Source organism: Scylla paramamosain, chromosome 24 (assembly GCF_035594125.1).
Source record: "Scylla paramamosain isolate STU-SP2022 chromosome 24, ASM3559412v1, whole genome shotgun sequence".
Classification (NCBI taxonomy): domain Eukaryota; kingdom Metazoa; phylum Arthropoda; class Malacostraca; order Decapoda; family Portunidae; genus Scylla; species Scylla paramamosain.
In genome coordinates this window covers 11,428,328-11,443,327 of record NC_087174.1, presented here as the reverse complement: position 1 = coordinate 11,443,327, position 15,000 = coordinate 11,428,328, and the positions used below count along the sequence as shown (strand labels likewise).

Here is a 15,000-nt window from a genome sequence, read left to right as displayed (position 1 = left end):
TGCCTCTCTCTGTCCCCACCAGGCCCCAGTAACACTCCTCCCTTCACCCCACAACCTACAACAAGTACTACCCTGCTTTTCTCAGCCCCATCAACTCCACCAGCCCCCGGAAACCCCCAACAACCTCCTCCTAGCAGCCTTTACCAGCTTCAAGAGGCCTCCACCAGCCCTCCCCAGCCCCCATCAGCCCTTCTCCCTGCAGTCCCCAGCCTCCGCCGCGTGTGGACACAAACCCGGAGCAGCGCCTCAGAGTGGAGTGAAAACCCAAATATTTGCTGCCTCCCGGGAACACACGTCGGGCGATCAAGGGGGTAGGGAGGGGGGAGGAAGGAGAGCAGGCCACTTGGCGGTGCATGGGCGGCCTGTGGTGGGTGAATAAAAGTGAGTTTTGTCTCTTAACACCCCAACCTCACAACAACTGCAACCTCTTCCCCCTCACCACTACTGCCTCTCCCCCCAGCCCACCTCACTGCTGCTACTAACATTCCCCACGTCCACCTCACCACTGCTACCTCCTCCCCCCATCTCACCACCGCTACTCTCAAGTCTCTCTCTCTTCAGGAAAAACAGTTCCTCTTCTTGTCGGGAAAAAAATTACTCTTCAGCGCCTTCCAGAAAAACAATTACTCTTCTCGGAATTAAAAAGGAAAAAACTCCTGAAGTCTTTAAGAAAAACAATTCCTCTTCATGTATGAAAACTTTCTCTCCTCTCCTTAATGCCTTTCAGAAAACAGTTCTTCTTTTTCTTTCTTCTTCCTGCGGTGAAACTTTTACTCCCCAATTCCTTTTTCGAAAACACTTCCTCTCTTCTCTTGTCTTCCTCCGACCACACACACACACACACACACACACACACACACTTAAGAAGAAAAAAACATGCAAAATTTTCTTAATCCCTTAAAGAAAACAGCCATCAGTCCGGGGTTTTAGAAAAGGACATAAAAAATGTTACTTTTCTCCCTCGCTTCTTTCCTCACCACGCGGACTTAATCGAATCGCTCAGTCACGTACTGGACTCGAGAGAAAGAAAAGACAAATGAATCAAATAAAGTGATATTCCTGTCAGCCGCACGAGAACAAAAAACGGGAGCAAATCACTTTAAGAAGAAAAAAAGGAGAAAAAACTAGGAACTGTAATTCCTTTGAAACGAAACATCATTGTTAGTGGAGAGAGGAGGCAGACAAGCCTTCCTTCCTGTCTTCCTTCTCTCCCTCTTTCCTTCCTTTTCTTCCCTACATAGCACAAGAACAGACGCAGCCCCTCCCTGTCCCTCTCACTCCCACTCCCTCCCTCTCTCTTTCCCACTTCCTCTCTCCCTCCTTCCCCCGCAGCTTCTTTCCTCCTGTCAAGAAATGAAGATCACGAAGCCGGGCATAAGAGACAGGGAGGGAGGGAGGGAGGGAAAGGAGGGAGGTTCTGTAGGGAGGAGAGTGGCGAAGAGACAGGAAGGGAAGGAGGAAGGGAAGGTAGAAGGGATGGAGGGAGAGGAGGGTGTGGAGGAGACAGGAGAGGAAGGGAGGAAGAAAGGAGAGGGAAAAAAGCTCTGATGGACATGAGCAGCGGCTGCCCAGCACTGTCTTGCCGCCCATTCATGAGGAAAATTGGACGGGAAAGGAAGGAAAAAACGGAGCGAAAAGAGAAGGAAAAATGGCCAACAAAAATGGACAACGCGAGAGAGAGAGAGAGAGAGAGAGAGAGAGAGAGAGAGAGAGAGAGAGAGAGAGAGAGAGAGAGAGAGAGAGAGAGAGAGAGAGAGAGAGAGAGAGAGGGAAAATATATATATTAAAGGAATGTCTTAATGATTTTTTTTCCTTTCTCTTTCTCTCCCTAATTTTATTTTTTGTAGTCTTAGGTCATCGGGGACAAGTGAGTTACCGCTCTCTCTCTCTCTCTCTCTCTCTCTCTCTCTCTCTCTCTCTCTCTCTCTCTCTCTCTCTCTCTCTCTCTAAACCACATTAAAGGAGCGAAAGGTGAAGTCCTTGGCGTTAAATGATGCTGCTACAAAGAGGAGGAAGAGGGGGAGTATTCTCAGAGTAGCCTCAAGTAGTACATGAAGGAGAGCATGATGTTAAACAGTAATTTTAATCTTGTTTATAAATTTTCCGTGTAATTATCTTAAGTTGTGTTTATGTTGGGTGTTTAAAATTTTTCCCCTTTTTAACACACACACACACACACACACACACACACACACACACACACACACACACACACACACACACACACACACACACTTCCTGGCATTTTGTTGTTGTTTTTCTCCTCCAGCCGTTTAATTTTTCCCCCTCCCGTGGCGTCTCTTCCCCTCAAACTTTCTCCTCTCGGTTCTGACCTGCACCACCTCACGCCTCGGTCTCCCCTTCCCCTCGGCCGCAACACCGCCACACTCACCACCGCGACTCTCTCCTATTACTCCTGTCCCCTCTTACTCCCCTCACTTATACTCCAAAACCTCTTTCCACTTCACCTCCCCTTGTTTCCTTGCTCCTCTTTGTCTCAGCTCCCCTTATTTCCTGTCTCTCTTTGTCTCTGTCTTCGTCTTTCATTCGTACTCTATCTATACGAGGGAAGAAAGGGCGGGCGGGCGGGCGGGCGGGCGGGCGGGCGGGCGGGCGTGCTGTGGGTGGATTCGAGTGATGGGCGGGGGTAGGGCGGAGGATGGTGGCTAATTAACATTTTTAAATCCTCTTTTACTTGTCGGAAGCGTCGAGAGAATCCCCGCCGCGTGAGGACGAACAAAAGGGGCTCACAAAAATCGGCTTAGCTGGGCGTCTAACAGGAAAAGTTGCGGAGGGCGGCGTCTGTATACCTTCTTACTCCCTCTCCTCCTCTTCCTGACGGTGCTGGAGTCTGTTTGGCGCCCTGACGGTTCGCTGAGGGAATGGTGCTGTAAATAAACTCACACGCCACGTCTCACTCTCCGGGCATCGTTCAGGCACCCATCACGCCCCTCGTCTCTGTCCCATCAAGTGTCCAGTCTTCATTCACTGCCAGGGTCCTCCTCTCCTTCTCCCCTCCTTCCCTTCAGTGCTTGTCCCCAGTGCTAAGTCCCCTAGAGGCTCCTGTCCCAGTCCCCAGGTCCTGTCTGCCCCTCGCCCCTCCCTGCTAGTCAGTCAGTCTCCCTCGCCGTAGTCCGTCAGTCGCTTCATCATGGACTATTCTTCCCCGGGCGCGACTGGCACAATGTTGTCTTTGTGTCGAGGTGACTTACTGAATCCTGAGTCCCTTTTTTACAGCCGCCTTTTGTCGCCGCGCTCTTCCCTCGCCTCGGTGGAAAAAAATGTTGATGTATTCACGGGGGAAGTTCTTTAGGATCCATCAATGCCTGGATAATTACTGCCCGTACCATTCTCTCCCGCCTGACAAATCGTGGCGGCGCGGCACTCCGCCTTCATTGTGGCGGCGACAACCTCTTGAAATGGTACGCTCGGTCCGCGTCAAGGAACAGACGGAGGATGAGGCGGGGACGTGGAGGGCGGGGAGGTATCCTTATAGAGAGAGAGAGAGAGAGAGAGAGAGAGAGAGAGAGAGAGAGAGAGAGAGAGAGAGAGAGAGAGAGAGAGAGAGAGAGAGAGAGAGAGAGAGAGAGAGAGAGAGAGAGACGTGATCTTAACTATACACGGTGAGACGAGGCTGGAGTAGAAGGGATCTGTCAGCCAACAACCCTAAGCTGATATTTTATGGATTCTGCCACCATGCCGCGGGGAGGAGGGGGAGGGACGGACGGACGGACACACACACACACACACACACACACACACACACACACACACACACACACACACACACACACACACACACACACACACACGGGCGTAATTAGAAAAGAACGAAGCAATGACAGGCAATAACAACATCCTGAGAACAATTACACTTCACGACCACCACCACAGGCACCATTTACAAATGAATGGGACACTGGGCTTCCTCTGCTCTTCCTTAGGGTTTCTTCTGGGCTTCCTCTGGGTTTCCTAGGGGCTTCAACTCCCCGCTACGTACCCCACTGGACGTCTACATCCCCACATCTGCTTTCCTTCATCCCAGTACCTTCTCTAGCATAACCTTCCTTCCTTCCTTCCTTCCCCATTCAAACAGACCTCCATAAACAGACAGTCTTCAAACAGACCTCCATAACCTCCACCATTCCCTTACATATATACCCTCCAGGGCTTCCCATACCCACGCATACCCACCCGTAGCCATCCATACCCACAACATCCTGCCCACTTCCCATAATAACCCAGGACCAGCCCACCACACACCACATCCCTACACCACCACATCCCCACACCACCACCAACCACACCTTCCTCCATCTCCATCTCCGGTCCCTCCCGCCCCTCTATTCCGATGCCCAGGGCGCCTCCACACAAAAAGCGGGCCATTACTGCCAATATTCCGACCGTGTGTCCACAGTCCATAAGCTGTCAACCCTCAATCAATCAACTCGCCTGCCCACTCGGAAAACTGTCTCTCATTTATCAATCATCGGGCGAGGAGCAGCGCCGCGCCGCCTCCAGGGAAACTGCGGGATTGCGGCCAGATTGTGGTCATGGACGCCCAACAGTGACGGCACCCACCAGCCTACACCATACTGATGCTTACTCTCACTCTACCGACTCTTATTGTCAGTATTACAAACCTAATCCAACTTCACCTAACCTAACCTAGCACAACTTCACCTAACCTAACTTAACCTAACCTAACGGCACCCACCAGTCTGCGCCATACCGATAGTTACTCCTTTACTCCTATTCTACTCACTCTTATCATCATCACTATTACAAACTTAACCTCATCTAACTTAATCTAACTTAACCTACCCTAACCTAACGTAACGGCATCCAGCAGCCTGCGCCACAATGATGCTTACTCTTACTCTACTAACTCTTATTGCCATTGTTACAAATTATTACCTAACTTAGCCTAACCTAACCTAACTCAACTTAAACTAACTTAACCAAACGGCATCATGACAGCCTGCGCCATGCTGTTGCTACTGTCTCATCCCTCCCAACTTACCTTCATAATTATATATCTTATCACATAATTAAAAACGTTACGCAAAAATTCTGGATTGCGACTGTCGTATGTGATTTCTCTTACTCCTCCCTACTTTAAATTTCTTATCCTACTCCTCTCTTAACCTCTCCTACTTTATTTACTCTTCTTACTGTTATAAACGTGACACAAAAAACTCCACTGTGACCAGGAACTAATCTAGACCAACCTCCGCCATATTGCAACACATCTATTAAGCCTGGTATTCTTAAACACTTTAATCTTTAAAAACTATTTTCAAAGACCACTGATATGACCAGTGAGGCTCTCAAGGGTGTTCTTCCACACCGACGACGCGGCAAACGAGCTATCAACACTTAGTAGTCTTGAAATCACCCTTAAAAAACCTAAATAACTTACACTCGGGAGGGAAAAGCTATCGAGAGAAGATAAAAAAAAAAAAAAAACGTGTAAAAATAACTATTCCTACAACAGACTATTATTACTTCCACTACGTTACAACACATTACTATTCCTACCACATACGAGTATAACAACCTTTACAACCATGATTCTGAGATTACCGTTTTCTTTGAGGGTTTAAGGTGAATGTCCAACAGAAAACGTGATGAATGGGCGTGGGCGTGCGAGACGGGCGCGAGGAAGGTGTGCGTGGTGGATTATGGCCGTGATGGAAGGGCGTGAGGAAGGGGCGTGGGTGGGGAGAGTGGCATAAGGGCGTGAGAGGGGCGTGGGTCAAAGGCTTGAAGAGAAGGGACGTGAGTGAAGGGTGATGAGGTACAGTAAGATGCCAGAGAGAGAGAGAGAGAGAGAGAGAGAGAGAGAGAGAGAGAGAGAGAGAGAGAGAGAGAGAGACTGCAGCATCTCTCTCTCTCTCTCTCTCGACACTTCCAAAGTATCTTCAGCACAACAAAACACTTGACTCTCTCTCTCTCTCTCTCTCTCTCTCTCTCTCTCTCTCTCTCTCTCTCTCTCTCTCTCTCTTATTTCTTTATTTATCTTTTTGAAGCAAGATGAGGAGGAGGAGGAGGAGGAGGAGGAGGAGGAGGAGGAGGAGGAGGAGGCGGTGAAAATAGACACACGCGGAGGAAAAAAATCCGACAAAAATAACACAAAGAATACTTTTTAAAAACCCTGGAAACAACAAAAGACCACAACGCAAAAAAAAAGAACTGGAGAGTGAAACGAAGACTGAATAAAGAACGAGAGAGAGAGAGAGAGAGAGAGAGAGAGAGAGAGAGAGAGAGAGAGAGAGAGAGAGAGAGAGAGAGAGAGAGAGAGAGAGTGTGTGTGTGTGTGTTCAGCAAAATATTTTAAAGTCAATTTGGCAACGCTCTCAAGTCACCGGGAAGAGAGACAACACACGCAGGCGCCACTTTATGTCACCTGCAGGAGGAGTACCTTAAATATCCTTAAAATTACAAGGACGTGGCTGCGGCAGGAGCTTGAGTATCCTTTAGAAATAACAGGATCCTTAGCTGTGGGTTTGGGGCGCGGATTTTGATGGGAAGTGGGATTTTGATGGGAAGAAAGATGAGGTCGTGAAATATCCTGACGAAGGGAGGTTGTTTTGACGAAGGGATGGTTGTTTTGTAATGTGATGACCTGTATTCTCCGTCATCAGTAGTAGTAGTAGTAGTAGTAGTAGTAGTAGTAGTAGTAGTAGTAGTAGTAGTAGTAGTAGTAGTAGTAGCAGTAAGGAAAGAATAACAAAACAAAAATGAACGCTGATTTTTTCAAAGTACACTTTACACATTTACTGGATAAGAATAAAGATACTTCTGTATTTTTTTTACCATTCTTGTCTTATTTTTCCTTCGTATCTTGCTGTGTATCACCATGTCCATCTGTCTGTCTGTCTGTTCCTTACTGATCTCGCTATGTGTCTGTCTATGTCTCTCTCTTTGTGTGTCTGTCTGTCTGTCTGTCTGCCTCGGCTCGTGGCCAATTTCCCTTGTCTGACTACATTTGGGTATGCAAGATAAAACAGTTTGCTGATTTAGTAAGTTTGTTTGCATGCCGGCACGCACACCGCCGCCGCCGCCGCCGCCACCACGACCACCACCCTCACCTCCACCGCCCCACCATCTCCGCCGCTACAGCTCAGGGATAAAAAACATTGTAAGCTCAAAATTCTCAGCGAAGGAACACAACTTTGCTTTTTACTGAACAAAACGAACAGAAGACAAAACTTTGGGGTAAATAATTCTGAATCCTGCTGAGGAAGGAAGGAAGGAGGGGAAGGACGAGGAGGAGGAGGAGGAGGAGGAGGAAAACCCGTCTCGATCTAAACGTTGATCTTCAAAAACATTATAAGTAAACAAAAAAAAGTGAGTGTGTGAGCTTTATTTATTTATTCTCTCTCTCTCTCTCTCTCTCTCTCTCTCTCTCTCTCTCTCTCTCTCTCTCTCTCTCTCTCTCTCTCTCTCTCTCTCGCTCTCTCAAGAAGCAGCAAATGTTAACAGCATCCTACTCTCGCTAAGCAACAAGTGACAACAGAGAAACAGAGCGCGACAATCAGAGAAGAGGAGGAAGAAGAAGAGGAAGAGGAAGAGGAAGAGGAAGAGGAAGAGGAGAAGGAGGAGGAGGAGGAAGAGGAGGAGGAAGAAGAGGAGGAGAATCAGGAACTGGTACGACTCAGAGAAAGGGACAAACTCAAGACAGAATCTGGGACGACACTGATGACGACCCGAGGAGATGGAGAAGAATACATTGCAGTCTTGACATGGCGGAGACTGAGGGGACACACTGACGGGTTCACGAGACGCCACTGGACTGAATGAGTATAAGAGATTGGGTCAAAGGATCGAGATCGGGGCAACCAATTTCAGAAGACGAGAAGGAATGATCTGAGCCACTTGCTTTCGCTGGTGCAGGGTGGGTGTTGGGGTGGAGTTAGGGGGAGGGGGCTGTTAGAGTGATGAGGGGTGAGACAGGGAAGGGAGAGATGACACAAGGAGATGGAACAAGGCTAAAACAACAGAGGCCAAGGGAGGTCTGGAGAGGACAAGACTTTCATGATAATATCTTTCTCTCCTCCTCTTCCTATGTCTCCTCCTCTTCCTTCTGTTATCTTCCCTACACCCCTCCCGTCCCTCCCTCCCCAGCAATTCCTCCTCGCCCAAGCTCCATCCTGCTGACATGATTTCCCACTTATGCTGCTAAAAAGACGCTGAATAAAATTAACCTCTTCTTGTCCCGCCCGTGTCCTCTCGCCCGTCCCAAGTTAATCTACAAGGCACGGCACACCCTTGGCCTCCTCCACCTCCTCCTTACCCCCACCACTCTCACTGCCTCTCTCTCCTCCTTCGTCGCCTCTTCCTTGTATCCTTTCTTTTCCTCTTATATTTCCTCTTCCTTTTCTCTATTTTCCTCCTCTTCCTACTCTCCATTTTCCTCCTCCTCCACCACCTCCTCCTCATCCTTCGTCGCCTCTTCTTTCTCTCCATCCTCCTCCACCTCCTCCTCCTTGTTGTTTGTCTGGAGATTTGATCTTTCGCCAGGACTCGCCACGCACGACGCAAATCACTCACGGCCAGCGATCACAGGCAGGGGTCCTTTAGGCTAAACAAACCAAAGAGGAGGAGGAGGAGGAGGAGGAGGAGGAGGAGGAGGAGGTGTAAGAGGAGGATAAAGACGACGATCCACTAGAGACGATCCACTCCCCCTCTGTCAGTCAACGCATGGAAATTCCCGAGTCAACAAGAAAGATTATTCGATCGAGGAATTTTGACGCCGGGACGGAGGGACGGGCGCTGGACGGACCCAAGCACGCGGGGCAGCTTGACATTCTGGGAGTGAAACGAGGGCCCGATGTGGGACGCTGATAAGGAGCGGCCAGGGCTGGGAGGCGAGGCGAGGGTGGGAGCGACCAGCCACATGGAATACTGGAGGAGGAGGAGGAGGAGGAGGAGGGTAGAGAGATGACCAGGAAGAAAAGAGGATGGGATGAGGATGAAACAAGAACAAGACGTGATGGGTGCAAGGGAACTTTCTCCTTCCTCTCACACACGCCAGAAAAAAATGAGAAAAACACATGATGGAAATGGATATCGCTGAAAAAAGTAACAACACTAAGCTAGAGGGCCAGAAGGAAGGGCGCCTTGGCCGGCACACACAAGAACACGAGGAGGCGCCATACGCTCTGAGGATGCAGAGGGAAAACCAGGCAGCTGCAGAGGCTTTATAAAGAAAACAGCAAGGGGGAAGAAATGAGCAGCGGAAGGCGAAGGAGACGGAAAGGAAGATTGGTCACTAAGCACACACAAACACACATAGTGGTCCGCCTCTTCGTGTCTTGTCTCAGCGGCTGACCAGCGGCATGAGGGATGAGAGCCCAGGCTGGGGAAAGGACCGCGTAATCCACAGCTTATATCCAGCTGGTCTCCTCCACAGAAGGACCGCAGGAGCCGCTGCGCACCTGGGACCGCCGCACACCTGCTCCAAATCCCTCCACCACCTTTCCTGGTGACCCACTTAAACACGGCGGCTTCCGTTCTCCCGCCTACCTGGCCTGCCGCGGCCCCGGCGAGGCGGCGCGATGCAGGGCGGGGCGCAGACCGCAAAGCCATCTTCCAGGTACGAAAAGCGGCCCGGAAAATTTCCCCTTTGAGCGCACAAGAGGGTCTGAGGAGCGGCCTCATAAACCCTCACATTAAAATCTCCTCACTCAAAAGAACATGGAGCTTCCTTTTCTTGCGTTGGTGTGTATCTCTTCAAGCAACACTTAGCCTTTCTCCTCCCGCCGCCTCGCTGGTGCATTACGCGCCGAGTGGAGAGGCGCGGCGCCCCACCTCCTGGACAGCCTGCCTCGGGGCCTGACAGGAGCTGCCTTCCCGCCGCCCCTCCGCCCCGCATTACCGCCCTACACACCAGATACACAAAGTGACGCGCACAAAGAGGGAGCGAGAGAAGGAAAAAACGATGATGGATGGGGCGCGTCTCTCCGCCGCTCCCAGATCTGTTAGGAATTAATGTTTTCTGAAGGAGGAGAGGGAGGCGGAGGCGGACCAAGTGTTTCCCTCTCAAGCTACTTATTTTCCGGCGCCTCGGTACTTATTTTCCAGCCGTCATATCCGGCGTAAAATACGAGTGTGCACGCGAGTAACACAGGGAATAGCAAATGGCTAGATGAGGGCGGGTCCTTGTGCCACGAAATACAAGGCAAAGAAGGAGATGAAGTGTTTGTATGTGTGTGTGTGTGTGTGTGTGTGTGTGTGTGTGTGTGTGTGTGTGTGTGTGTGTGTGTGTGTGTGTGTGTGTGTGTGTGTGTGTGTGTGGCAGATCTCTCTCTCTCTCTCTCTCTCTCTCTCTCTCTCTCTCTCTCTCTCTCTCTCTCTAGAGGCAGGTAGCGGCCCAGGGGTGGTCAGGACATCATACTAAACAAGAGAACAATACGCTCATGTCTAACCCGACCCGCTGCAGCCACACACACACACACACACACACACACACACACACACACACACACACACACACACACACACACACACACGAGCGGCTTCCCGTCTGGCTATCATTCACAATTATTTTCGTCTTTCTGTAATACGAGCAATTTAAATTCACGTAATTATCGAGGCTATCATGCGAGGAGGAGGAGGAGGAGGAGGAGGAGGAGGAGGAGGAGGAGGAGGAGGAGGAGGAGGAGGAGGAGGAGGAGGAGGAGGAGGAGGAGGAAAATAGTGGATGAGGGTAATGGAAAGAGATAGAAGGAGGGATGTGTACTAGCATTTAGATCTCTCTTCCCCAGGGCGAGGCTTGGCTTGCCTGATACAATCTTACTGGCGTCTCACCACCACCACCACCACCACCACCACCACCACCACCACCACCACCATCACCATCCACCTTAACAATCTTCACTCACAAAGCTCACCACCCACCATTATTACAACCTTTACCACCTCTATTACATCCTTCATTCACAAAGCTTCACTCACCACCATCATCACTACTACCACCATCACCAACACCACTACCACTCACAAACCTCCACTCCTCACCACTATCATCCCAAACACATTCACCACCATCACTATCCCATTCCCAAAGCTCCACTCCTCACCATCACCATCACCATCTGCCACTACCACCGCTACACCACCACAACACCCTGTCCTTTCACCACACTAACAACACAAAAAGAAAGGAAGAAACACTAAATTTATCAAAAAAAAAAAAAAAAACGGAAACAAGAAAACGAAGAAGCTGAAGAGGAAGAACATTGCTCTGTATAGTTCCAATGACCACCACCACCATCATCACCACCATCACCACCACCACGGGTACCCTAGCAACACTTTATTAGTCCCTTTGTGTGTGTGTGTGTGTGTGTGTGTGTGTGTGTGTGTGTGTGTGTGTGTGTGTGTGTGTGTGTGTGTGTGTGTGTGGACAGTCCGTATTCTGTGCAGGCCGGAGGAAGGGAGGCCAGCACGCTGTTTATGGAGCAGTTTGTGACACCCGCGCCGTGCCAGCAGGAAAAAAAAAAAAAAAGGGGGTGGGGAGGGCAGGAGAGGGGAGGGGAAATAACAGGAACAGCCAATATACACCCCGAGCTTCTCACTGTACAGCGTGGCGTCCCTGACAACACCACGGCACTACTACATCACCTCTCTCTCTCTCTCTCTCTCTCTCTCTCTCTCTCTCTCTCTCTCTCTCTCTCTCTCTCTCTCTCTCTCTCTCTCTCTCTCTAACACGAATCAAAACCACACGAAAACTACGTAGGAGAGAGAGAGAGAGAGAGAGAGAGAGAGAGAGAGAGAGAGAGAGAGAGAGAGAGAGAGAGAGAGAGAGGTACAAGTCTTGGGTATCACTTGAGCAGTACTTTACCTTGGTCGTGGTGAGGATGAAGAGGTGGGCCCCCGGGTTGTCCAGGGTCATGTCAGGAAGGACGCGGCTGCCGGGGTCTATCACGTCTTCCCCGTACTCAGCGGCGTCCTCGGGCCCCGCCAGCAGCGCCTGTGGAGGGAGGGAAGGGAGCGGTTAGTGACTGGAAGTAAGGGAATTGAAGGGGGCAGTAATAATGTTGATGATGGAGGTACGGAGTGGGGTTGAGAACAGTGTGGCTTAATTTACATATCACGACTTCTGGTCAATGATATTTACCTTCTATAATCCTTTGAGTTGACATGTCGCTTACGTTAGAAATATAGGTGCAAAAAATCGTTCCAAGTAGGGAGCCGAGTGTACATAATGTTTTTCTTTTAATGTCTTACTTTATCAGAGTTGTGGATGGGGAAATAAAAGCTGAGAGCAATGATTTGAATTTGATATAAGTTTGATACAAGTTTAGTGCCTAGAGAACGCAAGGAGGGAGCGGTAATGTTGTTTTGTGTGTTTTTCTTTCCCTGTTTTCCTTCGTTAGTTTTGTGTAAAGGAATAAAAAGATAAAACACAGTAATGCTTATATAAATACACGTGTAAAAGCTGAGAATAAGGAACTGAAGGGAGTAATAATAATAATAATGTATGTTTTCTATATTTTTGTTTTCCTTTATTAGTTTTATTAATGAAAAAAAAACGTAGACAGAATAAATTGATAAAATAATGTTAAGAGGATTTAGTAAATAGTGGCCTGAAAAGGAGAACAAAGAGAGGGAATAATAATGTCAGTATAAATATGTTTTCCTCCTTTCTATTTTCCTTCATTAGTTTTGTGGAAGGGAAAGAGTAAAAGAAGAAAGTAATCGTGTTTGAGTTAATACAAATATGTTAATGCCGAGATTAAGAAAATAAATGAAAGGAGTAATAATGTTGATGCAAATATTACGTTCTCCTGTCTTCCTTTATTATTTCTGTGGAAGGAAAAAAGATAAAGCAATGATAAGAATGTTTTTTTCCTTTCATAATTTAATAGCGGGAATAAGAAAAGAGAACAATAATGTTAATATGCGTATTTTTTTCCTTTCCCTCATTCGCTGCGTGGGGGAAAAAGAACATTGAGTGCCGGCAATAAGAGAATAGTAATGTTAATATACGTAGCTTTCCTTCCTCTTCCCTCCCACACTCGCTTTGTGGAGAGGAAAATAAAACTCTTTGCAATATGAGAACAATAATGATAATATACAAAGACTTTTCCCTCCTTTCCTCTCAATCCTTTACGTCTGGTTAGCTTTCCAGCCGCGCAGAGATTAAATAGACACAGAACACAACATATAAACTCCAAAGCCTTTACTGAACATCGATCTCAGAATTGCAGTAGGTTTTCTGCGAACTGAAGATTAAAAAGACTTGAGAACACAACACCTAAACTCAAATCGCTTTACTGAATGTTGATCTCGGAAATGGAGTAAGTTAAAGAGACATAGAACAAAATATTATGAACCTCAATCGCTTTACTGAACATCGATACTGAAACTGGAGTAGGTTTCCCGCGGCCTAAATATTAAAGGCTCAGAACAACATCCAAATTCCATTCAGCCGCTTAATTAAACGTCGATTTCTGAACTCAGTAAAGCGACTAAGAGCAAATGTCAACTCTAATCCCTTCACTGGATATCCTTCTCTGAACTTAAGTAGACAAGATGTTCACGCGTCACCTCACTGAACCAATAAGCATCAAGACATATAAGTACTTTAGATAACTTCCACCAATGCCACTCCCTGCCCCTCACTCAGCCCACAACAGGCCGGCCAGGGAAGCGTCTGCCCTGTAGCCTGCCACACCTGTCAGCTCGGCGGGGTTGGTGCCAAGTGAGGACGATGTAAAACCCGGGAGATGAGAGATCGTTCCCAGTGGTGACTTGGTGATCTAGCCTACAGCGCCTCCTTCGGGTTAGTAATGTGTATATAGCAGCCTTCTGTGTCTCTGTGCCTTATCTGTGAGTGTTGATAACTGGTAATACGAGTGCTATGATTTTTTTTTATTTATTTTAGTAGTCCTACATGATTTCATAGAGGGAAACATTAACTGAAGACACGAAAAAGGTCTATAAGTAACAACAACAGGTAATACTACGATTTTTTTTCCTTATTTTAGTAGTCATGTATAATTTAATAGAGGAAAATCGAACTAAGCTTAATTCATTCACTCTTATTGTCAGTAGTGTCTCTCAGTTACCTTCTAAACCTACATCAGATCAAATGATAACCTTTACAAGTCACAGAGGGCAAAAATATCAGTGTTCAATAGTTGCCTGGCGCAAATCAACTGGCCCTTTGCAGTCTCCTTATTATTTTATTACGACTGATGTGTGACAGGTGGCGGTAAGCAGCGTCGCGTCACCTGTCTGTGTGGGACGTAGCGGTGACATGGGGCGCTCACTCAGTATCATGAACTATCCTCCCCTCCTTAACCTCACTCCAGCCACAGCACGCCTCCGCTCCCTTCAATACCAGCTGCCCTTTTGCTCCACTTCCCAGGACCGCGCCATCTGTTCTCTCACACCACCTGCTCGCCGCTCTCATGACATTCTGCACAGCATCTCCCCGTGCATCCCTTCTCAGTAGCCTCTCTTCTCTGCTCCCACTCGTCCTTCTCTAGTCTTCCTCCTTCAGCCCTCCTCCAATCTGTCTTCTCCCTAATCTTCTTCCTCCCAGCTTTCTCTCCTCTCAGTCTTCCTCCTCCTCTGGTCTTCCTACTTCAGCCCTCCTCCGACATGTCTTCCCCCTAATCTTCTTCCTCCTCCCAGCTTTCTCTCCTTTCAGTCCTCCTTCTCCTCTGGTCTTCCTCCTTCAGCCCTCCTCAGACCTGTCTTCCTCCTCCTAGCCTCCCTCCTCCCAGCTTTCTCTCCTCCTAGTCTTTCTCTTCCAACCCTTCCTCCTCCTGCTCTTAGTCCCTCTCCTCCTAGCCTCCTCCCTCCTGCCATGCATGCCCGACATGATTGCCAGGAATGCATTTAAAGCCATTTATGAAAGGTTCACTGCCTGCATCGGTTTGGATCCCCTTCACCGGACCAGCGTGCTGAAAGAGAGGGAGAAAAAAATTCGAGGCGATGAATGAAATAAAAATAATATCTCAGTGGGAGTCAGTCAAGGCG

General features: G+C 48.4%; 1 protein-coding gene across 1 annotated transcript in view; it reads right to left on the bottom strand.

The window, feature by feature from the left end:
• Window positions 1-15,000, bottom strand: part of LOC135112730 (plexin-B-like) — a 420,239-nt gene that overhangs the window by 183,086 nt on the left and 222,153 nt on the right. Inside the window, 1 exon segment of the mRNA XM_064027486.1 lies at window positions 11,852-11,980. Coding sequence (XP_063883556.1) covers window positions 11,852-11,980 — 129 coding nt within the window.